General features: G+C 44.8%; 3 protein-coding genes across 26 annotated transcripts in view; 1 reads left to right on the forward strand and 2 right to left on the reverse strand.

Moving 5' to 3' along the window:
- The window catches only part of GMFG (glia maturation factor gamma), a 259,854-nt gene extending 234,795 nt beyond the window's left edge, over positions 1-25,059 (reverse strand). Inside the window, exon 1 of the mRNA XM_015123896.3 lies at positions 24,948-25,059. Within this exon, the coding sequence (XP_014979382.2) occupies positions 24,948-25,050 (103 nt within the window). The 5' untranslated portion in view covers positions 25,051-25,059. The remainder of the gene's footprint in view (positions 1-24,947) is intronic.
- The window catches only part of LOC106994763 (placental protein 13-like), a 118,148-nt gene that overhangs the window by 1,717 nt on the left and 89,610 nt on the right, over positions 1-26,821 (forward strand). The gene's annotated exons all lie outside the window — the stretch shown is intronic.
- On the reverse strand, positions 15,237-21,547 carry LGALS16 (galectin 16). Its single transcript, XM_028839495.2, has 4 exons — positions 21,402-21,547; positions 19,294-19,370; positions 18,583-18,793; positions 15,237-16,792 (listed from the first exon to the last, which is right to left on the reverse strand). Exons 1-4 carry the CDS (start codon positions 21,414-21,416, stop codon positions 16,667-16,669), a joined length of 429 nt encoding a protein of 142 aa, XP_028695328.2. The 5' UTR covers positions 21,417-21,547; the 3' UTR covers positions 15,237-16,666.

Consider the following 26,821-nt stretch of genomic DNA (forward strand, 5'->3'; position numbering starts at 1 on the left):
AGACAGGGTTTCACCATGTTGGCCAGGATGGTCTTGGATCTCCTGACCTCCTGGTCCTTCTGCCTCAGCCTCCCAAAGAGCTGGGATTACAGGTGTGAGCCACTGTACCTGCCCTCAGTGTAGCTCTTTATCAAAGTATTTATGTAGGAAAAATTAATCAAAGGGCACAAGCATTTCAATACTTAGGTTGTTTAAGATGAAATCTGTGACTGAAAGAGTGCCAGACACACATGAAATGTTTCCTGCATGAAGGAACCACAACTGAAATAAACAAATTTGAAGGAACTAAGTAACAAATTATTTTCTGTTGTTTGGTTTGGTATATTATTTTGGGAATGTATTGGTTACATATGTCAAGGGTGTTGGGAAGAATTTCCAGATACTCTGATATGCATGACAGCTTTATCATACAAAATAAAGCAAGGCTATCTTAGGAAATTAGGTATCACTGCCAAGGACCTTTACATGAGAGGATAAATTAAAATTACTATTAAGTTTGTAACAATCAGATGGACTGGCAGGCAAGTTGTGTCATTTTTTTCTCAGCATTTTTTCTTTTCCTTGATTCAGTAAAACAAACTTAAATGCCAGTTATCTGCAGAACACTCACTAGACTATGTTTAATGATATGTGAAACACAGCCTGCACACTCACAGATCCTTGCCACGTCCCATTCCTGTCCTCTCAAAACCTGTGTTGCCGGGCGCAATGGCTCACGCCTGTAATCCCAGCACTTTGGGAGGCCGAGGGGGGTGGATCACCCAAGGTCAGGAGTTCAAGACCAGCCTGGCCAACATGATGAGACCCTGTCTCTACTAAAAATACAAAAATTAGCTGGGCCTGGTGGCAGGTGCCTGTAATCCCAGCACTTTGGGAGGCTGAGGCCGGCAGATCATGAGGTCAGGAGATCCAGACCATCCTGGCTAACACGGTGAAACCCCGTCTCTACTAAAAATACAAAAAAATTAGCCGGGCCTGGTGGTGGGCACCTGTAGTTCCAGCTACTCCGGAGGCTGAGGCGGGAGAATGGCATAACCTGGGAGGCGGAGCTTGCAGTGAGCCGAGATCGTGCCACTGCACTCCAGCCTAGGCGACAGAGCGAGACTCCGTCTCAAAAAAAAAAAAAAAAAAAAAAAAAGCAGCGACGAGGCGGATTCGGGGACTGGGGCAGCCGTGATAGCGGCGGCTGCGCAGTCTGAGGCGGCGGGTGGGAAGAGGACTATGAGAGGGGCCTACGGGAGACCCAGCATCGGACCCATAGGAGTCCTGTTCTCAGGACCTTCTCCATTGGTCTTCTGCTTCGGTTCCCGGTGGAGGAGAGCTTCAGGGTGCCGGCTGGCCTCTCCAGACTTCTTTTCGGATCCGATTATGGATCCGACCGGGTGACAGGCATGGGGTTACAGTGTAGTGAGGTGGGAAGGGTCTCGCTGGGGCACAGAAAGATCCCAAGGGCCGCAGGGCGTACTGTCCGCCGAAAATGCACTGATCCGTGAGCCCACTGCCTCCCTCCTTCCTGGGTGGAGCAGTGGACTCCTGCCTTAATCTCCAAGGCCCAGGTACTCCGCATCCCAACACTCCTTTCTGCCGTATGTGCAAAGAGAGACAGAGGTGAGTCTGAGATGGAGGCAATGTGACCACACGTGGCACTGATGTCCCCCAAGAGCAGATAGAGTGAGCGTGTGTCTTTGAGGCCATACGGGGCGATGCCGAGACGGACAGTGATGGACGTACCCCGACGCCACCTCCCTTGCACCCAGCAAAACCCAGTCCTTTGGCCCCCTGACATCGTGGCAGCGAAAAGATTCAGTGCTTGCAGGCACTTTCCTCAGGAGCAGAGGAACTGGATGACCCTCAGGAATGAGAGAGGAAGTGCAGGTGAGATGCAACACCGCCTTTTCTAGAAGGCAAAGGTGAGTCACGCTGGTGTCCTCTCCCGCTCTTCCTGGACCGACCACGCAGCCAGCAGTTGGGACATGGAGACCAAGGGAGCTTCCCCGCTCAGACAGGTATGGAAGCCCAGAGCTCCAGGATTATCACACCTGCCCAATCAACCAGAAATAGGTTTGCAGAGAGAAGCAATCACGAAATGGACCCCCACGAAGTTTGTCCCTGATAGACTGGGAAGTGATCTTTGTTGAAGACACTGAGCCAGACGAAGAAGCCTCAAGGCTTGTCCAAAATTGGGCAGACAGAGCAAGAGGGAGGACAGAGCAGAGGCCAGAGCCCAGGCAGGATACGGCAAATGCAACCATCACGGGCATCCGGGGAGAAGTGCAAAACGGGTGACTTGGACAGAAAGGCCAGCGTTTGTGTGACAGAGATGCTTGCCCCATGTCATTGCCGGCTTCCTTCTCTGTCCCTGTGTCGAGCTGTGGCTAGATTACTCAATGAGGGCGGAGGGCGAAAGGAGTGAGAACCATCTTCTTGAAGGTCTGTGGGCACCCTCCTGCGGGTGGACAGTGAGCACCTGGGAGACCTTTGTCCTTGGCTGGGGTGTGGTCCTCGGGATCCTAGCAAAGAGGCCGCTCAGAATGGAAAGGGTATGAAAACACTGTGGGGCAGGCCGGAGACTCGGAGCCCTGATATCCAAGCACTGCCACGGAGGGCTCCTTGAGCCCTCCTTTGCCAAGCCTCAGGGACAAGTTTCTGAGACAACCATGGGAATCACTGTGATGGGAGAATCAGCTCACGCTTTGCGCATGCGCATTGGCTGGTCCGACTCGCGCTCTGCTCCTGGAAGTCAGACTGTGGCCCCTTGAAACAATGGCAGCTGCGCGGCTGCAGGGGGGCTACTGCTGCAGCCCTGGTGGCGGCTAGATCCGAGGTCCAGTAGGGGACAGCGTGGGAGAGGAGTCCTGTCTTCAGGACCTCCTGGAGCCGACTGCCACCGGTGGAGGGGGAGCCTCAGGGTGCCTGTTGGGGTCTCAGGACTCCTCTTCAGGTGCGATTTTGGACCCCTCTGGGTGAGAAAGAGGGCTCACCGCATCTGGTGAGGCAGGCAGGGCCTTGCTGCAGCGCAGAATGATCCTATAGGCCTCAGGGCGTGGTGTCAGCTGAAAATTCACTGACCCATGAGCCATCTGCCTCCCTCCTCCTTTGAAAGAGCAGTGGCCTGCCCGGCTTCTAAAAGCCCTGGGGCTCCTGCAAGCCGACACCGCTTTCCAGGACAGGTGCACACAGGGACAGGGGCAAATCTGAGGTGGAGCCAATGCAACCACACGTCGCACTGGTGTATCCCAGAGCAGATGGGGTGAATGTGTGACACAGAGGGCATATGGAGCAATGGCGAAACAAACGATGGTGTCCAGGCATGTGCCTAGTGGAAGAGGGGCACAGGTGACCTTTCCATCAATGCCAAGGAAAATCAAAGAACACCTGGGAACCCGGAAGGGGTCTGTGCGTGAGCCCAAGCCACATTTTGAAATGCCTGCCAAAGGAGCAAAGAGGTTTCTGCAAAGTTCACCCCACTCCCGACACTCCACCGCCCAGGTAGCCCCGAGGCAATCTCCCCTGCGCCCAGCCCCAGGCCCAGCCCAGTCCCGTTGGTTCCCCGACATTCCTTACAGCCAAAAGATTCAGTTGTGGGATGCAGCCCACCCAGGAGCAAAGGAGAGGATGTCCCTCAAGAATAAGACAGGAAGTGCAGAGGAAATGCACTTTCTTAGAATCCAAGGCCAGTCACTGTCGCCTACCGCTCATTCTAGGCAAACTACTCAGCCATCAGGTGGAACATGGAGACCGAGGGAGCTTCCCTGTCTGAGACAGGTATGGAAGTTCAGAGGTCCAGGTTTGTCAAAACTACCCAATCAACCAGAAACAGGTTTGGAGAGAGAAACGCTGATGACACGGATCTCCACGAAGTTTCTCCCTGATGGACTGGGAAGTGTTTTTTGTTGAAGGCATTGATCCAGACCAAGAAGCACCTAGACCCCTCAAAACAGGGCAGACAGAGCAAGAGGGAGGACAGAGCAGAGGCCAGAGCCCAGGCAGGATAATGTACAGTGTCACCACCACGGGCATAAGGAAAGGAGTGCCAAACGGGTGAGTTGTCCAGAGAGTCCAGCGTCCCAGTACAAGGATCCTTGCCATGTCCCCTTTCCTGCTTCTTTTTAAGATTGTGTGGTGATGTGTGGTTTCATTTCTCGGAGAAGAGCCACGAGGAGATAGAACCATCTTCTTTGACTTTGGTTTGCTTCCCTCCTGCAGGACAATGAACTCCTGTGAGGCTATTTGTCCTTGGCTGGAATATGGTCATCTTGATCCTAGAAAAGAGGCCGCTTAGTATAGGGATGAGATTTTAATTTCTCCGGGAGCGATGCCTCTCCACATGTTGTCCAAGCCTTCACAAACCCAAAGTGGAACCGCTGCGAAAAGGACTGACAACCCCCCACGTGACCCAGCCACAGAGGCAGAAAAGAGGCTCACTAAAGACAGGCAGACATGCCGGAAATCGCTTTGTGGTGCACAGGGCACATTCACCCCAACACTCACTTGCACACGGGCGCACAGACAGAGAGACAGAGAAAGCGAGAGAGACAGACAGAGACTGAGAGACAGAGAAAAGAAAGAATGTGATACACACCCACAGACACAGCAGTGGCACAGAAACACACCCTCTAGGCAATCCCTGAGGCTGTGGGGTTCTGCTCTTTAGGAGAACGACTCTCGGGTGAGACAGCAGTCCACGGGCACACAGGCAGACCTGTCCTCGAGATCACGGGGGTATGACTTTTGGGGGGACTCACCAGATCACCGCCCGGGCAGGCCTGAGGCTGGGATGCCGCGCTGCTTTCCTTGGACTCCGTCTGTTTCTGCATCCTGGTAGGCCCTCCGTGTATCGCGGTGTCCCAAAACGGTTTTGTCGACCCCTTGGATTGGTGAGGCTGGCGCCTCGACACCGACGCACTGCCATGGAGGGCTTCTGCTTTGTCGGGGCTCAGGGAGTCGTCCTCAGCCAACCGTTGGAGTCGCTGTGACAGGAGAATGGGCTCGGGCCTCGCGCATGAGCATTGCCCAGGCCGACTCGTGCTTGAAGTCCGGCTGCGGCCCCTTTACACAGGTTCGCCGACGCGTGTGCGGGGGCTTCTGTGGCAGTCGCGGTGGCGGCTGGAGCGGGGATGTAGTAGTGAGCATTGTGGCAGTGGGGGCTTCGGGCCTCCCAGGGTCGGCTCCCCGGGAGTCCTGTCCTCAGGACCTCCTCGAGCTGACTTCTACCGGTGGAGAGGGAGATTTAGGGCGCCAGCTGGGGTCTCCGGACTCACAGGCTGGAGTGCGTTCGTGTGATCATAGCTCACTGCAGCCTCAGTCTCCCAGGTTTCAGCGATTTTCTTGCCTCAGCCTCCCACGTACCTGGGACTACAGGCATGTGCCCCCACACTCAACTACTTTTCTTCAAAAACATTTGTGTATGAATGGGGACTTACTATGTTGCCTGGCTCATGTCAAGCCCCTGGGCTCAAGCCGTCCTCCTGCCTTGGCCTCCCCAGGTGCTGAGATTAAGGTGTGAACTTCGCATGCAGCTAAATTCTTATATCTTAAATCCCTACCTCCCACAACAAGCAGATGTTAGTCCTGCTTATTTTATAACTTTTTGCTGTTCATGTCTCTTTTTGTCCCTGGACATAGTGATTAGCAACCTACTCTCCACCAAATTTCAAATCATTAAGGGCATTATGCTGTGTCCCAGGAGTGGCTGAGGCTTCAAGGACCTGCTGCTCTAACCTAGGCCTGCTGAGGAGTACAATTCATCTTGTGTTTCTGTGTTGTTTAACGACCTTCCTGAGCTCCTGTAAGTCAGTCCATCCTGCCACAACTGGGAAGAATCAGGAAACTCTCCAGGAAAACGTTTCTCAACCTGCCTGTTGTCAGGTAGAAGACAGGTCTGCTGACCATGGCAGGCGTGGCAGCGCGGGACAGTGAGCGCCCCCCACCGTGTTTGCTATTCACTGCATGTTCCACCTGAACTTTCCCGTCTGCTCAGTGAGTCTTGACAGTGGGGTAAAGGAGACTCATGCTCAAAGACCAAGGCTGACCCTCTTTGAATACAATGCCTTGACCTAGTTACTGTCACCATGGTTTTGTCTTCAGGGACTAAAAGATACAATAAGAATTGTTCCTTTAATCGTCCTGTTGATGCACAAAATACTTAAGTGCTTCTACATAGGTCTGCTCTTTTGCACCACAGAGCATTAAGGGAAAGTCCCCACAATAAGAATGCCTTTCACCTGAGCTGCTACATGTGACAGTTAGACAGCTAAAGGTTAAAAAAAAAATCAAAGCTCTCCAAATGTTGTGGGTATGACAGCTGGTCCAACTTCACAGTCTGTACTTTCCCTCTCTAACAGCAAGGATAAATACAGAGATAACTAGCAACTGATACCCTAGTGTGCCAAGCCATTGATGTATCTGTGTGATTAAAAACCAGCATTTAACCATACCCCAGATACATTAAAAATCAACCCCACACTCATAGTAATCAAAGTAATGAAAGTAATTCCACTTTGCTTCCAGATGGCAGTTACAATTGGAAAGGAAATACCTAGTTTACAGGAGGCATTAATACTTACATTGTTGCAGAACCTGAACGCTTATAAGAAAGTATTCTGGACTTTCTGACCTGGATACTAACAAATAGTGAAAAATACATGTCTGAGAATACTCTTGGAACAGAAATGTGAAAAACCCAAAGTAAGAGATATTATGAAGGATCAAATATAAAATGACCCACTGCTAAAGAGGCAACAAAGAAAATTGTAGAAGAAAATGACAAAAGGTACTATGCCTTAGTGGGTTTGTGCTACTGTGTAACAAAATACACTAGACTGGGTAATTTCTAAAGAACAGAAATGTATTTCTCACAGTTCCATAGGCTGGAAGTCCAAGATCAAGGTGCCAGCAGAATTGGTGTCTGGTGAGGGCCTGGTCTCCGCATCCAAGATGGCGCCTTGTGCACTGTCTTCAGGAGGGGATGCACTGTGTCCTCATATGGCAGAAGGAGGAAGGGCAAAACAGGGGAAGCCCACTCCCTCCAGTCCTTGTGTAAGAACCCTAAACCCATTAGTGAAGACTCTCCTTTCATGACTGAATCACTTCCTAAAGGCCCTACTTCCTAATCCTGTGAATTGCTGATTAATTTTAGGGGAACACATTCACAGTATAGCACCCTATATTCAATTTCTTAAAAATTATTTTGTTGTTTTGCTTTTCTGTTTTTCAAATGGCTTAAAGTGCACAAAATTGGATTCATCATAATCCTTGGCTCATAGCATACCTTGGCTCCTATTTCATCCTTGTCTGTGCCTGGGCCTCTATATAAATATATTTGAATGCATTTGAGTAATACGGTAATCACTTGTGAACCCACAACACAACCCAAGAACTAGGGTTCTGATCCTAACATCTGCTCCTCCTTTGTCCCTTTTCCTGATTTACACCCTTCAGCCCCAGAGATAACTACTACCCTGAATTTATGTTTAGGATTCCCTTCCTTTAAAAACAATTGTTTTGGCCGGGCGCGGTGGCTCAAGCCTGTAATCCCAGCACTTTGGGAGGCCGAGACCGGCGGATCACGAGGTCAGGAGATCGAGACCATCCTGGCTAACCCAGTGAAACCCCGTCTCTACTAAAAAATACAAAAAACTAGCCGGGCGAGGCGGCGGGCACCTGTAGTCCCAGCTACTCGGGAGGCTGAGGCAGGAGAATGGCGTGAACCCGGGAGGCGGAGCTTGCAGTGAGCTGAGATCCGGCCACTGCACTCCAGCCTGGGCGACAGACCGAGACTCCGTCTCAAAAAACAAAACAAAACAAAACAAAACAACAAAAAAAACAATTGTTTTATTGCATATATATGATTGCCCTAAATGACATATTATTTAGTTTTTTAAGGGTATAATTTATTTACCCATTCTCCTATTAATTTACCCTTTCTCCTATTAGTGAACATTTGGCTTATTTCCAGATTTTTGTGATTATGAATGACATTACAGGAGCATTTCTTTTCTTTTTTTACTGCTTCTGGTACATATGGGCAAGAGTTTCTCCAGGGCCTACGGTAGAGGAATTACTGTGCCATAACATATGAGTATGCTCATTTTTATAAGATAATCCAAATTATTTTCCAAAGTGGTGGTTCTAATTTAAACTCTCACCTCCTGTATTAATTCAAAATGATCTTGTTGATCCACAGTCTCTCCATATTTGGTGATGTGGTTTGGCTGTGTCCCCACCCAAATCTCAGGTTAAATTCTCTCTCTCAGAATTCCCACATGTTGTGGGAGGGACCCAGGGTGAGGTCACTGAATCATGGGGGTCAGTCTTTCCTGTGCTATTCTTGTGACAGTGAATAAGTCTCGTGAGATCTGATGGGTTTATCAGGGGTTTCTGCTTTGGCTTCCTCCTCATTCTCTCTTGCTGCTGCCATATAAGAAGTACCTTTTGCCTCCTGCCATGACTCTGAGGCCTCCCTGACCATGTGGAACTGTAAATCCAATTAAACCTCTTTTTCTTCTCAAACTCGAGTTTGTCTTTATCAGCAGTGTGAAAACAGACTAATACAGTAAATTGGTACCAGTGGAGTGAGGTGCTGCTGAAAAGATATCAAAAAATGTGGAAGCAACTTTGAAACTTGGTAACAGACAGAGGTTGGAACAGTTTGGAGGGCTCAGAAGAAGACTGGAAAATGTGGGAAAATTTGGAACCTCCTAGAGACTTGTTGAATGGCTTTGACAAAAATGCTGATAGTGTTATGAACAATAAGGTCCAGGCTGAGGTGGTCTCAGATGGAGATGAGGAACTTGTTCGGAACAGGAGCAAAGGTGACTCTTGTTATGGTTCAGCAGAAAGACTGGCAGCATTTTGCCCCTGCCCTAGAGATCTGTGGGACTCTGAACTTGAAAGAGATCATTCAGGGGATCTGGTGGAAGAAATTTCTAAGCAGTAAAGTATTCAAGAGGAGACTCAGGTGATGTTAAAGACATTCAGTTTTATAAAGGAAGCAGAGCATACAAGTTTGGAAAATTTGCAGCCTGATTTTGTGATAGAAAAGAAAATCCCATTTTCTGAGGATAAATTTAAACTGCCTGCAGAAATTTGCATAAGTAATGAGAAGATGAATGTTAATCCCCAAGACAATGGGAAAAATGTCTATAGGGCATGTCAGAGGTCATCACAGCAGCCCCTCCCATCACAGGCCCAGAGACCTAGGATGAAAAAATGGTTTTGTGGGCCAGGCCCAGGATCACTGCTCTGTGTGTAGCCTAGGGCCTTGGTGCTCTGCGTTTCAGCCACTCCAGCCATGGCTGAAAGGGTACAAGACAGATCTCAGGCCATGGCTTTAAGAGTGCAAGCACCAAGCCTTGGCAGCTTCCACCTGGTGCTGAGCCTGCATGTGCACAGAAGTCAAGAGTTGAGGTTTGGAAACCTCCACCTAGATTTCAGAGGATGTATGAAAATGCCTGGATGTCCAAGCAGAAGTTTGCTGCAGGGGTGGGGCTCATATGGAGAAGCTCTGCTAGGGTTGTGTGGAAGGGAAATGTGGAGTTGGAGCCCCTACACAGAATCCCTACTGGAGCACTTCCTAGTGGAGCTGTGAGAAGATGGCCACTGTCCTCCAGACCCCAGAATGGTAGATTCACTGATAGCTTGCACTGTGAGCCTGGAAAAGCTTCAGACACTCAACATCAGCCCATGAAAACAGCCAGGATGTGGGCTATACCCTGCAAAGCTGCAGGGGCAGAACTACACAAGGCCATGGGAGCCCACCTCTTGCATCAGCATGACCTTGATGTGAAACATGAAGTCAAGGGAGATCATTTTGGAGCTTTAAAATTTGACTACCTGGCTGGATTTTGGACTTGCATGGGGCCTGTAACCCCTTTGTTTTAGCCAATTTCTCCCATTTGGAACAGCTGTATTTACTCAATTACCTGTACCCCCTTTGTATCTAGGAAGTAACTAGCTTGCTTTGGATTTTACAGGCTCATAGGCAGAAGAGACTTGCCTTGTCTCAGATGAGACTTTGGACAGCAGATATTTGGGTTAATGCTGAAATGAGTTAAGACTTTGGGGGACTGCTGGGAAGGCATGATAGGTTTTGAAATGTGAGGACATGAGATTTGGAGGGGCCAGGAGCAGATTAATATGGTTTGGCTATGTCCCTACCCACATCTCAATTTGAGTTGTGTATCTCAGAATTCCCATGTGTTGAGGGAGGGACCCAGGGCGAGGTCGTTGAATCCCTTGGGCTGAGCTTTCCCATGCTATTCTTGTTATAGTGAATAAGTCACAAGATCTGATGAGTTTATCAGGGGTTTCGTCTTCTGCTTCTTTTGCTTCCTTCTCATATTCTCTTGCCATTGGTGTGTAAGAAGCGCCTTTCATCCATGGCCATGACTCTGAGGCCTCCTCAGCCATGTGGAACCATAAATCCGTTAAGCCTCTTTTTCTTCACAGTCTCAGTTATGTGTTTATCAGCAGGGTGAATGTGAACTAATACATTTGGTATTGTCAAACTTCTTAATATTTGTGGAGAGAATAGATATGTAGTATCTTGGGCATTTTCCTGATTACTAATGAGGGTGAGAAAATTTTTATGTTTTAGGGGCATTCTCTTTTGTGAAATCCCTATTAATGTCTTTTCCCAATTTACTGTTGGGTTGCTATTTTTAAAATTAATTCATAGGAGCTCCTTATACTTTGTTGATATGATATTAATATTAATCTTTCATAGGTTTTAGGTATTGCAAATGTCTTCTTCTAGTTTATAGTTTATCTTTTTACTTTTTTACCTTTATTTTTTATTTTTTAATTTTTTTTTTGAGACAGAGTGTTGCTCTGTCATTCAGGCTGGAGTGCAGTGGTTCACTGCAACCTCCACCTCCCAGGTTCAGATGATTCTTGTGCATTAGCTTCCCAAGTAGCTGGGATTACTGGTGTCTGCCACCAATGCCTGGCTAATTTCTTGTATTTTTAGTGGAGATGGGGTTTCACCATGTTGGCCAGCCTGGTGTCAAACTCCTGACCTCAGGTGATCTACTGTTGGGATTACAGGCTTGAGACACCATGCCCAGCCTATCTTTTCACTTTTGATGTAAAAAGTTCTTAATTTTGTGATAGTCAAAACGTCTAATCTTTTTAAATGGTTAAGTGGCTTTTTGTATCTCATTCACTTACATTTTCTACTAAAAGTTTTAAAATTTTGTTTCTGATGGTTAAGTCTTTGGTACATCTGGAATTTAATGTTTGTATATAGAGCAAAGAAAGAATATAATTTCATTTTGTTTCCTATATCAATAACCATTATTTTTCTTTTCTATTTATTGAAAAGTCCTTTCTTCCCTTGCTGATCTGCCATGTCACCTGCATCACATATGAAATATTAAATTTGTGGAGATTTGTTTGGGAGCTCTCTATTCTGTTTCATTGGTCAGTTTATCAGTGAAGACCACACTGTCTTAATTGCTGTAGCTTTATAAAACTTCTGATATTTGACAGGACATCTTTTCCTCTTCTTCAATAATGTCTTTGATATTCTTGGCGCCATCCCTTTTCCAGATATATATATATCTAGTCTCACTTTGTTTCCCAGACTGGAGTACAGTGGTACAATTGTAGCTCACTGCAGACTTAAACTCCTGGGCTCAAGAGCTCCTCCTATCTCAGCCTCCCAAGTAACTAGGACTCTAAGGCATGCACCACCACATCCAGCTAATTTTTAAAAAAGTTATTATTTTTTTGTAACGATGGGGATCTTGCTATGCTGCCCAGGCTGGTCTCAAACTTTTGGCCTCAAGCAATCCTCCCACCTCAGGCTCCCAAAGTGCTGGAATTACAAGTTTGAGCCACCACATGTGGCTCCATTTTCCATATTTTTTTTTTTTTTTTTTTTTTTTTTTGAGACGGAGTCTCGCTCTGTCGCCCAGGCTGGAGTGCAGTGGCGCGATCTCGGCTCACTGCAAGCTCCGCCTCCCGGGTTCACGCCATTCTCCTGCCTCAGCCTCCCGAGTAGCTGGGACTACAGGCGCCCACAACCGCGCCCGGCTAATTTTTTTTTGTATTTTTAGCAGAGACGGGGTTTCACCGTGGTCTCGATCTCCTGACCTTGTGATCCGCCCGCCTCGGCCTCCCAAAGTGCTGGGATTACAGGCGTGAGCCACCGCGCCCGGCCATTTTCCATATTTTAAGACCATATTTTAAAAGCTCCTCAAGCCTGCTTTTTTCTCTTGGTGCTACTTGCAACTCCCTTACTTAGCCTTGGAAATACTATTAGTGAAGAAAATTTGAAGAGTTGAAAAATAAAATCTTCTTTCTTTTCTTCCAATTGCAAAAGAGCAGACACCCTCCTGAATCATAAAACTAGTTTTGATAAATTGGTGAACTGAGAGCATACACAGTATTATTAATTCTGTTCTAATTTCTGCTTCACTGTGGAGTCTCTTTGCATAGTCTTAAAAGATTATTGCTATGAAATATTCTTTTACATTTAACCCATAACCTCTGTAATTCTGCGGTTGTAATTGGTTGTCTTACCTAATAATCTGTTGCTTTGCTTCATAATATTTAAATTGGCATCTCTATTTTCCAAAAGGCATAAATACTAATATGGATTTTTTAGTTAAGCCAGAAGAAAGTTCACTTTATTTACTAACATAACTTATACATAAAGGTTTAATACATCTCCCTGCTTCTTTTCTTTTGCATCATGACAACCACTGAAAATAATATTTCTATAGCAGTTGGGGGTAAATAGACAGTGGCTTTTGTGGCCAGAGGTGAATGGCCCAGGGTCTCCAGCACTCCAGGTCCCACTGAGCCTGCCCCACAGCTGAGGGCATCGGTATTTCCACACACCTATAGTGCATGGTGCCCCAGAATAGAGATTGGATGCCCTCCTTTATTCAAATGGGAAGTTGAGAGTATTGCCATTGTAATTAAATTAATACATACATATTTATACACTGTTAAAATCTGGTTGGATTTATGTCCCTTCACAAAACAAATCACTTAAATGAAACCACAGAGTTAACATAATTAAGTACATCTGCTTCTGTGAGATGCTGCTCTTTTAAATTGAATTAGAATCTAATTTGAAATGTCAATAAAAAGTTCAAATATTCAACTCAATTATATTTAGATTTCTTTTTGTTTTATTTTGAGATGGAGTTTAGCTCTTGTCACCCAGGCTAGAGTGCAATGGCATGATCTCAGCTCACTGCAAGCACCTTCTTTTGGGTTCAAGCGATTCTCCTGCTTCAACCTCCCAAGTAGCTGGGATTACAGACACGTGCCACCATGCCCAGCTAATTTTTGTATTTTTAGTAGAGATGGAGTTTCACCATGTTGGCCAGGCTGGTCTCGAACTCCTGACCTCAGGTGATCCACCCACCTCAGCCTCCCACAGTGCTGGGGTTACAGGCGTGAGCCACCACGCCTGGCCTTTTTAGATTATTTTACTTTATTTTAATTACTTATTATTATGAATTTATTGTTATAAAAATGCTAGTTTTTTAAAAAAATCAATCAATATAACAAAGAACAAAGAAGATGATCAACAAGCATTCCCACCTCCACGATCTGGAAATAACTGTCATCAATCCAAAAGCTGACGCATGGTGGATCCCTTCACACCAGTTCACAGTACAAAGTAACCCCTTGCTTATAGAAAACATTATTATCATTATTATTTTTGAGACAGAATTTGACTCTTGTAGCTCAGGCTGGAGTGCAATGGTGCAATCTTGGCTCACTGCAACCTCTGCCTCCCAAGTTCAAAGGATTCTCCTACCTCAGCCTCCCAAGCAGCTGATATTACAGGCACGCACCACCATGGCCAGCTAATTTTTTGTATTTTTAGTAGAGATGGGGTTTCACCATGTTGGCTAGGCTGGTCTTGAACTCCTGACCTCAGGTGGTACACTCGCCTCAAGCTCCCAAACTGCTGGGATTACAGGCGTGAGCCACCGCACCCGGAATAGAAAATATTATTAAGTAGCAAACAGTAGCAGTATGCTTGGGGGTTTTAGGATTGATTATTTTCAAATCTCTAGAAAAGCTGTAATTCCAGGGCAGAGTCTCATCTGTTAATGGGGGACTGGTCTAAGGTTCCTTCCAGCTCTCAGATTAATGGTTTCCCAGGTTGATCTGCTCCCTGCCACTCACCCATCCTTGGTTTTGTTTGTTTGTTTGTTTATTTTTACAGAGACAAGGAAGGTCTCACTATATTGCCCAGGCTGGTCTTGAACTCCTGGCCTCAAGTGATCCTCCTGCCTTGGCCTCCCAAAGTGCTGGAGTTACAGATGTGAGCCATTGTGCTCAGCTCATCCTTGGCTGTTCAAGTGTGGAGGTAAATAGATGCCAAGGTTACCTCCAGGTCAGAAGTGGCCGATGCCCCAGGGCAGAATCATAAACCTAACCAGGCCTCCCGCTGCACGAAGACCTTATTTTCTGAAGCTTAAACCTGGACAGAGGTCTGACCGGTAGCACTGTGTTCTTGAATATCAGGCCAAAATTGAAAACTGGGACTATCCAGAAGAACCTGGTAGCCGCAGGTGCAGTCTGCAGTCCAATGGTCAGCTACGAAAACAGGCTACTTGTACTTTCTCTTTTTCATGGAGTCTTTGACGTAAAAATTGGTAACACTTTCTTGCTTCTGGTGTGCTTCCCTTTCTTATTCATTTTCCATAAGTAGCTTCCTCCATCCCACCTCCCAACAGGCACAGTCAATTCAAGACATTTTAACCATGAAAATGAGTCTCCATAACACAAGTTTAGAGGACAGGCATGGTGACTGACGCCAGTAATCCCAGCACTTCAGGAGGCCGAGGCAGGCAGATCACTTGAGGTCAGGAGTTCAAGACCAGCCTGACCAACATGGTGAAACCCCATCTCTACTAAAAATACAAAATTAGCCAGGCATAGCAAAAGGGCTGTCATTCTGCCATCTTGGTAGGAACTCCAAGAAGCTGAGAATGGAGGCTGAGGGTAAGTGCTACAGAGAAACATTCCCAGAGAAAATGAAAATAGGTGTCTGGTTGGTTTCACCAATGATATGGATTAGGGACTGCTGTCTGTTTTATTTTGCCCCTCTAAAATAGGTGTATTCATTGCCTTTTTCTTGTCTCTTTCAGTCTTCTTTGCTTGATTTGTATAAAGCAGATAATGTGTTCCTTTGATGCACAGGTTGAGAGAGATTGCATGTGATAAGTTGTAGTCACATCACAGACACCATATTCTGATTAGATAAGACACTGCACTTTACTCTGAGCCTGTTCCTATAATTGTACGCCTTCAGAGATTCCTTACAGGGTGTGTTTTTGGTATATGGGAAGTAGTTCTGAGGGGAACTAGTTGCCAAGGATGGCCCCTCATGACTACAGTCACAATAACTACAGCTTGTGGAGTCCTCTCCTTTTGATTAGGGCTGTCTGTGTGACTCACCTTGATCAATGTAAAGTCATAGAAGTGACACTGTCTGCCATTCAAAGGTAGGTCTGTGATGCTGTGCATCTTCTCCATGAGCCTTTTGGAAGACTTTCTTTGGTGAAAGCCAATCACCATTCATTAAGTCTAAGAACTGTGAGAGTCTATTTGAGGAAATTAAAGGCATGAATGGGAAGGTGAGGTAGTGAAGGAAATAATCAGCCAGTTTCCAGGTGTTCACTCAGCCCTAGTGTTGAATTGGGCATGAGTAAAGCATCCCTTGAAATCCCAGCCTAAAAGATCCCTCAGAAAATGTGACTCCCATCACATGATCTACCACTCACATGAGTTCAGTAAACCTGTAAAGCTGGGAGAGATCAAAATAAATGATTGCTTCTAACCAATATGTGTTGGGCGGTTTTCTATGCTGCAGTTTATCACAGGAATAGCAGCAAAGCAGAGTCTGCTCACTGTGTCCATGTACATGAATTGTGTCTATTCCAATAATAATCTTCGTGTTCTCTGATCTAAAACCATGACCATTTATTTCCAAAGAGAAACCCCTGGATTCTCCCCACATAAAATGAAAAACTTTTCAAATATTTGCAAATAAGAATAATTGGGATTATTTAAGGGGAATCACTGGGCTCCCGTGATTCTCTATTACTTGGATTGAAAACTTTACATGCAAAACTTGTCATCTTTTTCTTCACTTCTTTCACAGCAGCCCGCACAAAGCCAGGCATAGTGTTCATACACAATAAGCATCCTGAGAACAATGGAAAAATTAAGAAATTCCACATCATTTTCCTCAAGTTATAGGTTTTCCCCAAAGCTACTAGGTACACCTGCCTGGCTGTAAACAGCTGTCTAACATTTAAGTGCCGTGAGTCATCTGAGATTGGGTAAGTATTTTGGTTCAGACTGTCTGACGTCAACTACGTACTATAGAAGGATGCTGTTTCTAATGTCTTATCAGACATTCCAGGGACCTTGTCACTCACTCCCTTTGTCACAGGAAGGTTTATCCCCTTTGATTTCCTGATGCCTCCCATAGAATGCCCTGGCCCCTTTTGGGGATGATCACATCCTCTTTCCCCCTCTTAAAGCAAGAACCAAATCATGTGCGGTTTCGTGCTGTTTTAATGACCAAGTGTAGGGGAAAGGGTTGAGGAGGGATAATTCTGTTTGCAGGCTCCAGGAATCCCATGGTCAGGTAGAAAGAGGGTTTCCTCAACAATGAAGAGTGTAATCATCTCCATCCATTGCTGACAAGCACTGAGTCCAGGGAGACATCTCTGCATACTTGAATCATCTTCACATATGATGGTGGGATTCGATGGACAAAGGCGTAAATGTATTCACCATTTACCTTTACCTTTAAGAGGAAAAATGCATCAGAAAGACAAGTTTTCAGCCTCCTCTCTACTCTGCCCTAGTACCAATAACATTCTCCAAGAAAACTCCTAGTTATACAAGTGAATGTTGTAGATACACTTCTGTTTACAGATGATGTTTTGTACCTATTTGAGACAGTTGCTGACTTTATTTCTAGTTTCCTCTCATTCCTCTTGTGACGTTCTACACTCTGTGTCACACAGTCCCTGTTACTCAGCCTCCCTTTTAAACTGGATGACCCCATTACCAGGGACTGTGTTTCAGGAACCTGAGACCCTGCATCTCACACAGGACCTGCCACAGGGTTAGTGCTAGACCATGTTCATTGAAATGCATACTTTTCAGTTCCACGAATTGTGACTGCCTTTCATTATTGATGGCACAGTTCCTCTTTGGAGTAGCCTACATCTGAGGTGTTAGTGGCAAAGAATGAAGCCCAGTGTTCTTAGAGAGTTAAAGGAAGACAGGTCTTGTATAACGTAAGATATTATCTTCAACAACTTCTAAGCATAGGAAAAGATCCCTCACATGAATCTGAATGAGATGGGAATCTTTTGGCCTACTCATTAGAGAAAGCAAGAGAGTATGGATATATTCCTTATATTGAGACTATAGAGAAAGTCACCTTATTAGTATTAGTTTTTCAAATTTAACATGCACATATTTTTCAACCAATTTTTTCATTTTTTTGTAATTATGTCCCAATATAAGTATTGGGAGGTTGGTAATGACAAAAGGATTTATTTGAAAGCCTGATACAGCATCATTTGTGAGAGCAAAATACTGGGAACAACTTCAATGCCCAACTGAACAATTGAAGCAGCACCATGGATTGAGAATGTCTTCAAGATATATTCTTTGGTAAAAAACCAACTTAGTTCCTAAAGTGTAATGTGTAGAGCAACTTATACCAGGATTTGCTTAAACACAAATGAAATCATAGACATATCTATATGCTTCCATAGGCAAAGATTTCCTCTGAAGGGGTTGGCTCGGTGGCATATGCCTGTAATCCCACTATATTGGGAGGCTGAGTTGGGCTGATAACTTGAGACTGGGAGTTCAAAACCAGCCTGGCCAACATGGTGAAACCCTGTCTCTGCCAAAAATAAAAAAAATTAGCCAGATGTGGTGGCATGCACCTGTAATCCCAGGTACTTGGGAGGCTAAGGCAAGAGACTCACTTGAATCCGGGAGGTGGAAGTTGCAGTGAGCTGAGATCATGTCACTGCCCTCCAACCTGGATGACAAAGTAAGTCTCTGTCTCAAAAAAAAAAAAAAAAAAATCTCTCTGAAGGAGAGCAGAGCACTGGTAATGTTATTCGTATGAGTAGAATTGGGGCCCAAAAGTGAGACGAAGACGTAAGTTTTGATTGATAGAAAAAACTTTTTTCTTAAGTATGATTGATAGAAAAAGCTTTTTTCTTAAGTATGATTGATAGAAAAAACTTTTTTCTTAAGTATATTGTATTCATTCAGCTACATGAAAATTTAAATACTGGCATACGTAGAAATGAGCATTATGTGAAAAGACAGAGGAGATTCTCCACTATTGGGGAAATGGAAGGTGAGCCGACCTTGACCTTGGTCAGATTTGGGAAAGAGCTGAGGACGGCAGTGCAAGCAGAGGGTGCTCTGTGATGAAAACCTGGGGCAGGGGTAGTTATGGGAGATGGGCCCTGAGGGACTGGTGAGGCCAGGTCAATGAGAGCTGCCTCTTGCTCTGGGATCCCAAAGAGCCTGAGTGCTAGGAGCTCCAGGGGTGCTCACCTCATACTCACTGCGACACACATAGATGCGCAGGTCAAATGGTTTGCCATCCTCAAAGGGCACATAGTGTAAATTCTCCTCCAACATCCATATCCCAAACTCACGACTGTTCATGACCACACGACGACCTAAGTGCACTCGCAAATGGAAGGCAATTTCTGACTCCTCATTCATCTCAGTGTAGAAATCCACCTGCAGCTGTGGTTCATTGCTGAGGGCAAAGCACACAGCATGTTGGACAGGTTCCTTCATTGTGCAGACACACACTTGACACACACACAAATCCCTTCCCCCCTTTACCCAAGGAAAAAGTCTCCCCGATGATACTGCAGGCCTGATCCCTGTGGGGATGCTTAAGCTCCTCGTGCCCCCAGCAGGGAGATGCTGTGCTCCTCATCCCCAGATGAAAACTGAGTCACAGCCACTGACCTGGGCCTATGACTTGTTCATTCCCTGAAAATTCTATGCCCCTTGATGAAGAGCCACAGCCCCAACCCACTGAGTGTCCTCCTCCGCTAGACCCCGTGACTGGCCCACAGGTAGTTGCTGCAGATTTCATGCCTGATGCTGGAGGGTCTCCAGGACCTGCACCTGCATGGGGCCTCCATCCTGCCAACTGGACATTTCCACATCACCCACACATAAGGTCGAACTGTTAGCAAATATACTCCTTTCTCCTCCACCCTCTCCATTGGACCATGGAGTACTCACACAGAAGAGTCGATCGGTGTCCCTTTGATTATCACGCAGGAACCAACAGACAAAGACACAGGCAGTTTGTATGGCACCTGCCAGAGTATTGAGAGTAAGTGAGAGGTGCAGGGTCAGGCGCAGTCTCCCCTCCTGTAACATATTCCCATAGTGCAGGAGGTTAGAGATCACAGGGAAGACTCTGTGGACTCTCCCCTTTCACCCTACCACATCAGACCCCGTGTTCCTGAAGATATGGTGGACCCATAGGTAAGAGCAAGGGTTCAGGAGCCAAGATGCCTGGATTCCGGTCCTCATTCTGCCTTTTACTAGCCGTGCAATCTTAGATCGGTTACTTGACTTCCTCAGTTTCCCTAAAACAAAGAGGATTATCACGAATTCCTACTTTGTAAGAAATTCTTTATAATAGAGCAGTTAATATATGTAAACCTTTTCCCCTAATCCCTGGCATGGGTAGGGCCTGTTAGTGGTGACCTAACAGAACCGGGGAGTCCTCCTGAGACACTGACCTGCCTTCATTTTCAACTCTGAAAATGAAAACAAGACTTGAGGATGTAAGAATTTAGAAATTCACTCCAGTGAGAGAAACAACACTTGTTGAAAGAGAGAGAAATGATGAAAGAACAGGAAACCCCTGTGTGTGGGAGGCACATGCATCACGATCATCAAGGGCAATGGACGTCCTTCCAAGAAGGGGCACACATTACTGAGAGCACAGCCCCAGTACTTGCACAAAAGAAGCCTGTGGGTCAGAGACATAACTGGAGGGAACGATTGATTTCTACCACGACTACAAGTGGTTGATGATTTTTCTGTATTTTTGAGATAGGGTCTTGCTCTGTTGCCCAGGCTGACATGCAGTGGTGCGATAATAGCTCAATGAAACGTCGAACTCCTGGGCTGCAGTGATCCTCACACATCTGCCCCCTCTTGTGTAGCTGGGGCGAAAGGTGCCTGCCCCTCTGACAGTCTGATATTTAAAGTTTTTTAAAGAAAGGGTCTCACTATGATACCCAGACCAGTCTCAAACTTCTGGCCTCAAGTTATCCTCTCATCTTTGTCTCTGAAATTGGTGGGATGATGGCCATGAGCCAGTGAACCCGGCTGCTTTGTTGATTAATATCCACTGTGAGCTCTGTCTGAACTGAGACTAAACTGTTCCTTCATGGGTGGAGGAACAAGTTTAGACTCAGTTGAGACAGAGCTTACAGTGGGTATTTTACGTGATTCAGTCTCTGAAACCATGGCCTCTGATGTCCTTCTCTAGCAAACCTCCTGTCTCACAATGAAAAGTACAGGATAGGCTGGAGACAGGGAAGCTGAGCCTGGGAGGCAAGAGCCAGTGGTCACTCTGTGCAGACCCCACCTGAGGAACCATCACCCCCATAGTCTGCATTCCTCTTCCCCACTCTTACTGGGAAGAGACATCTACTGACCATACATTCCACTCTCACAAGTGATCTGAAACAAGTCCTTGGTAACTCACAATCTCCAAGATCCCCACCAGTTAAGCCATCTGGGATTCACATTGCCACACATGAAAAGACACACAGTTCCTTCATCAGAGATGCTGCTGTGTGGGGAGGAACCTTCACATGCACAGAAGGCCACACGTATGTTTTCCCTTCAATACCCAGTCACATCCCAGCACACACATCCACAGTCACACAGAGCCATGCCACTCACTGAGTCACACACACCTGTTCACTGTATGCATAAAGATGCTCATGCACTGGTCTGGCTGTGCACAAACACACACTCATATCACAAAGAGGAAGACAAAGCACAATCACCCCTTACACTGATACACACACCTGCTTGACCTGGTGGGCCATCCACCTCCCACCTAAAGTCATATCATCTCAGCAGAGTTCACTCTCATCAGACACCACCTCATGCTCACACAGGGTTACATTGGTCCAGGATCCACACCCCACATGGTACAAGCATCTCAGATACCTAGCCTCAGTGTTTCTCTTCCACACACCCAGAACTCTCAGTAAAGCATTCACAGTAGGAATGCTCATATTTTCATCTCATAAAATACCCCATTTCTTTCTTGGTTTGTGTGATGTGAGATTATTGAAGGCTGTGCCTTTTCAACTCACAGTTAGAAATGACATTGTTCTCTCCCTCTGGGCGACCTTTGGAATTGTGTCCAGTCTTCTGAGTGAATCTCTGAGTTGCAGCACTTAAATGACCCCTTTAAGCCTTGCCCTCTGGCTTCATTCCAGATTCCAGGCTCCTCCCAGCAAGCTTTCCTTGCAGCATGAGAAAGGGTCAGGTGTCATGAAGAAACTCAGTCACAATCATAGCTATTTGCAAGTCTGTGTCTGTAATGCAGCAGAAATGACAGTGGGGAAGGTATCAGGCTGTGGATGGGGTTACCAGGGAAATGCATAGATAAGGATGATGGAGTGAGGGGTAGCGATTGTAAAGCCTAGCCTTTGTGCCTCTCAAGCCTTTTCTCCACTATGCAGAATCTACCCAGAAGTTGTACATTTCCCCAATTTTGTACAATGGCTAAACAAGAAAAAAAAGTTGGAGATTTTGGGAAAACATGTTAGCGCCCTATAAGGTAATTCTTCTCCTTGCCTTTAAACGTTCTGGGACAGCACTGACCTTGATCCTGAGGAGGATCTGGGGAGAGAAGTAGAGAAAGTTCTTGAATGAACCTGCCCCACACTAAGCCACTTGGCTTTGCCAGCTAAGGGCCACTTTCATCTGACTGTCACACACTTGGGCTCTAGCTACACCCTCTGTTGATGTCCATGCAAATCAAAGTTTCAGAGACACTGTTTCTTCTGCATATTCTGGCAGAAAGGTGAGATTTATTACTATTATTATTATACTTTAATTTCTAGGGTACATGTGCACAATGTGCAGGTTTGTTACATAGGTATACATGTCCCATGTTTGTTTGCTGCACCCATTAACTCGTCATTTACATTAGGTATTTCTTCTAATGCTATCCCTCTCCATCCCCCCCACCCCAGACAGGCCCCCATGTGTGATGTTCCCCGCCCTGTGTCCAAGTGTTCTCATTGTACAATTCCCACCTATGAGTGAGAACATGCAGTGTTTGGTTTTCTGTCCTTGTGATAGTTTGCTCAGAATGACAGTTTCCAGCTTCATCCATGTCCCTGCAAAGGACATGAACTCATCCTTTTTAATGGCTGCCTAGAATTCCATGGTGTATATGTACCACATTTTCTTAATTCAGTCTATCATTGATGGACATTTGGTTTGGTTCCAAGTCTTTGCTATTGTGAATAGTGCTGCAATAAACATATGTATGCATGTGTCTTTATAGCAGCATGATTTATAATCCTTTGGGTATATACCCAGTAATGGGATTACTGGGTCAAATGGTATTTCTAGTTCTCGATCCTTGAGGAATCGCCACACTGTCTTCCACAATGGTTGAACTAGTTTACAGTCCCACCAACAGTGTAAAAGCGTTCCTATTTCTCCACATCCTCTCCAGCATCTGTTGTTTCCTGACTTTTTAATGATTGCCATTCTAACTGGTGTCAGATGGTATCTCATTGTGGTTTTGATTTGCATTTCTCTGATGGCGAGTGATGATAAGCATTTTTTCATGTGTTTGTTGGCTGCATAAATGTCTTCTTTTGAGAAGTGTCTGTTCATATGCTTTGCCCACTTTTTGATGGGGTTGTTTGTTTTTTTCTTGTAAATTTGTTTAAGTTCTTTGTAGATTCTGGATATTAGCCCTTTGTCAGATGGGTAGATTGCAAAAATTTTCTCTCATTCTGTAGATTGCCTATTCTGTCCCACACTAAGCCACTTGGCTTTGCCAGGTAAGGGCCACTTACCTGCCAGGTTGCCCACTCTGATGGTAGTTTCTTTTGCTGTGCAGAAGCTCTTCAGTTTAATTAGATCCCATTTGTCTATCTTGGCTTTTGTTGCCATTGCTTTTGGTGTTTTAGTCATGAAGTCCTTGCCCATGCCTATATCCTAAATGGTATTGCCTAGGTTTTTTTTTCCAGGGTTTTCATGGTTTAACATTTAAATCTTTAATCCATCTTGAATTAAGTTTTGTATAAGGTGTAAGGAAGGGATCCAGTTTCAGCTTTCTACATATGGCTAGCCAGTTTTCCCAGCACCATTTATTAAATAGGGAATCCTTTCCCCATTTCTTGTTTTTGTCAGGTTTGTCAAAGATCATATGGTTGTAGATGTGTGGTGTTATTTCTGAGGGCTGTGTTGTGTTCCATTGGTCTATCTCTGTTTTGGTACGAGTACCATGCTGTTTTGGTTACTGTAACCTTGTAGTGTACTTTGAAGTCAGGTAGCATGATGCCTCAAGCTTTGTTCTTTTTACTTACAATTGTCTTGGCAATGTGGGCTCTGTTTTGGTTCCATATGAACTTTAAAGCATTTTTTTCCAATTCTGTGAAGAAAGTCATTGGTAGCTTGATGGGGATGGCATTGAATCTATAAATTACCTTGGGCAGTATGGCCATTTTCTTTCTTTCTTTTTTTTTTTTTTTTGGTGATTTATTTTTTATTATGTTAAAGGTGATCTTGGCTTAAGAAAAACCAGATTCGTGACTAAAGGAAACATTTTCTTGGAGCTTTTCATTGTCTGGCTTAAATTTCCTTTAAAAAAAAAAGTAACTTTCCCTAAGTTAAAGTTAGCACTTTCACAAATGCTAGCAGAGTCACTAAATGAAATATTAACATCAAAACAAAAAAAACATGATTAATGAAGAAGTATTTTATTATTTTGCTGCAAAGCTGTTGCTTCACCGTATAAAAATAGCACCAGCAAATGCAGTGTATTGCAAAATCAAGATAGTGGTGTGTCATCTAACACTGTACAAGCAACAAAAACCTCTTCACTCCCAGTTATTTCCAATGGAAAGGTCATTAAGTATTTCATCCCAAATCCAGGCAAGTTACAATATTATATAAGGCTTAAGAATAACAACATTATCTTTGAATTATGTAATTTTTAAAACTAGTTTTTACCATGGATAATTTAATGAATTCTGAACACTAGAGCCTAGTCTAAAATCTATAATCATTACAAAGTTAAAGGACATTTTCCTTCATTAGCAGCGTTAACAGTAGTTTTTTTCTTCCCCATTGGTAATGCTATAAGTTGCTATTCTAAGTCTTCTATCCACCACTAATTTAAGACAATCTGCTGGGTTGTGGTATTTCATACTAGTTTATTTAGGGGTTCCATTTTCACTCCTCAATAGATTTGATGTATTTCTCATATGCTTCTTCACTCATAAGTTCATCTAGTTCTGAAGGGTTACTCAGTGTCATCTTGATCAGCCAACCTGCAACCAAAAAACAACCATCTTCATAACAAGATTTGTTTACAAGTCCTGGATTTTCTGCAAGAGCTTCATTAATTTCAGTTACTTCTCCTGATAAAGGAGAATAGAGTTCACTAGCAGCTTTCACACTTTCCAAAGCACCAAACTCATCTTGTTTGTTCAATTTTGTCCCAACTTCAGGTAGACTACAGTAAACGACATCTCCCAATGCTTCCTGTGCAAAATTGCTGATTCCCACTGTTCCAATACCATTTTCTGTTGTTATCCATTCATGTTTCTCTGTGAATTTACGCACCGAGAGCAGAGCGGGTCGCGTGTGCAGTGTCCGGACGGCGCCCGCCCCCAACTGCCAGGGCCTCAGCGGGCAGGGCGCGGCGGGTGACCGGACCGCGCGCAGGGTGCAGAGCAGGTCCCGCACGCTCCGCACCACTCGCAGCGCCATGTTCGCAGGGATGGGGGTCGCAGCGCTACGCCTCGGCCACCCGCGCCGGGAGGCGGGGGGCCATTTTCATGATATTGATTCTTCCTATCCATGAGCATGGAATGTTCTTCCATTTGTTTGTATTCTCTTTTATTTCATTGAGCAGTGGTTGGTCGTTCTCCTTGAAGAGGTTCTTCACATCCCTTGTAAGTTGGATTCCTAGGTATTTTATTCTCTTTGTAGCAATTGTGAATGGGAGTTCACTCACGATTTGGCTCTCTGTTTGTCTGTTATTGGTGTTTGGGAATGCTTGTGATTTTTTGCACATTGATTTTGTATCCTGAGACTTTGCTGAAGTTGCTTATCAACTTAAGGAGATTTTGGGCTGCGACAATGGGGTTTTCTAAATATACAACAATGTCATCTGCAAACGGGGACACTTTGACTTCCTCTTTTCCTAATTGAATACCATTTATTTCGTTCTCCTGCCTGATTGCCCTGTCCAGAACTTCCAACACTGTGTTGAATAGGAGTGGTGAGAGAGGGCATCCCCATCTTTTGTCAGTTTTCAAAGGTAATGCTTTCAGTTTTTGCCCATTTTGATATTGGCTTTAGGTTTGTTATAAATAGCTCTTATTATTTTGAGATACGTTCCATCAATACCTAGTTTATTGAGAGTTTTTAGCATGAAGGGCTGTTGAATTCTGTCGAAGGCCTTTTCTGCATCTGTTGAGATAATCATGTGGTTTTTGTCACTGGTTCTGTTTATGTGATGGATTACATTTATTGATTTGTATATGTCGGACCAGTCTTGCATCCCCTGTATGAAGCCGACTTGATTGTGGTGGACAAGATTTTTGGTGTGCTGCCAGATTCGGTTTACCAGTATTTTATTGAGGATTTTTGCATCGATGTTCATCAGGGATATTGCTCTAAAATTCTCTTTTGTTGTTGTTGTTGTGTCTCTGCTAGGCTTTGGTATCAGGGTGATACTGGCCTCATAAAACGAGCTAGGGAGGATTCCCTCTTTTTCTATTGATTGGAATAGTTTCAGAAGGAATGGTACCAGTTCCTCCTTGTACCTCTGGTAGACTTCAGCTGTGAATCTATCTGATCCTGGACTTTTGTTTTGGTTGGTAGGCTATTAATTATTGCCTCAATTTCCAAGTCTGTTATTGGTCTATTCAGAGATTCAAATTCTTCCTGGTTTAGTCTTGGGAGGGTGTATGTGTCCAGGAATATATCCATTTCTTCTAGATTTTCTAGTTTATTTGCATAGAGGTGTTTATAGTATTCTCTGATGGTAGTTTGTATTTCTGTGGGATCAGTGGTGATATCCTCTTTATCATTTTTATTGCATCTATTTGATTCTTCTCTCTTTTCTTCTTTATTAGTCTGGCTAGTGGTCTATCAATTTTGTTGATCTTTTCAAAAAACTAGCTCCTGGATTCACTGATTTTTTTGATGGTTTTTTTTTTTTGTGTGTGTGTGTCTCTATCTCCTTCAGTTCTGCTCTGATCTTAGTTATTTCTTGCCTTCTGCTAGCTTTTGAATGTGTTTGCTCTTGGGTCTCTAGTTCTTTTAATTGTAATGTTAGGGTGTCAATATTAGATCTTTCCTGTTTTCCCTTGTGGACATTTAGTGCTACAAATTTCCCTCTACATACTGCTTTAAATGTGTCCCAGAGATTCTGGTATGTTGTGTCTTTGTTCTCTTTGGTTTCAAAGAACATCTTTATTTCTGCCTTCATTTTGTTATGTACCCAGTAGTCATTCAGGAGCAGGTTGTTCAG

The sequence above is a fragment of the Macaca mulatta genome, chromosome 19 (genome assembly GCF_049350105.2).
Source record: "Macaca mulatta isolate MMU2019108-1 chromosome 19, T2T-MMU8v2.0, whole genome shotgun sequence".
In the NCBI taxonomy this organism is placed as follows: domain Eukaryota; kingdom Metazoa; phylum Chordata; class Mammalia; order Primates; family Cercopithecidae; genus Macaca; species Macaca mulatta.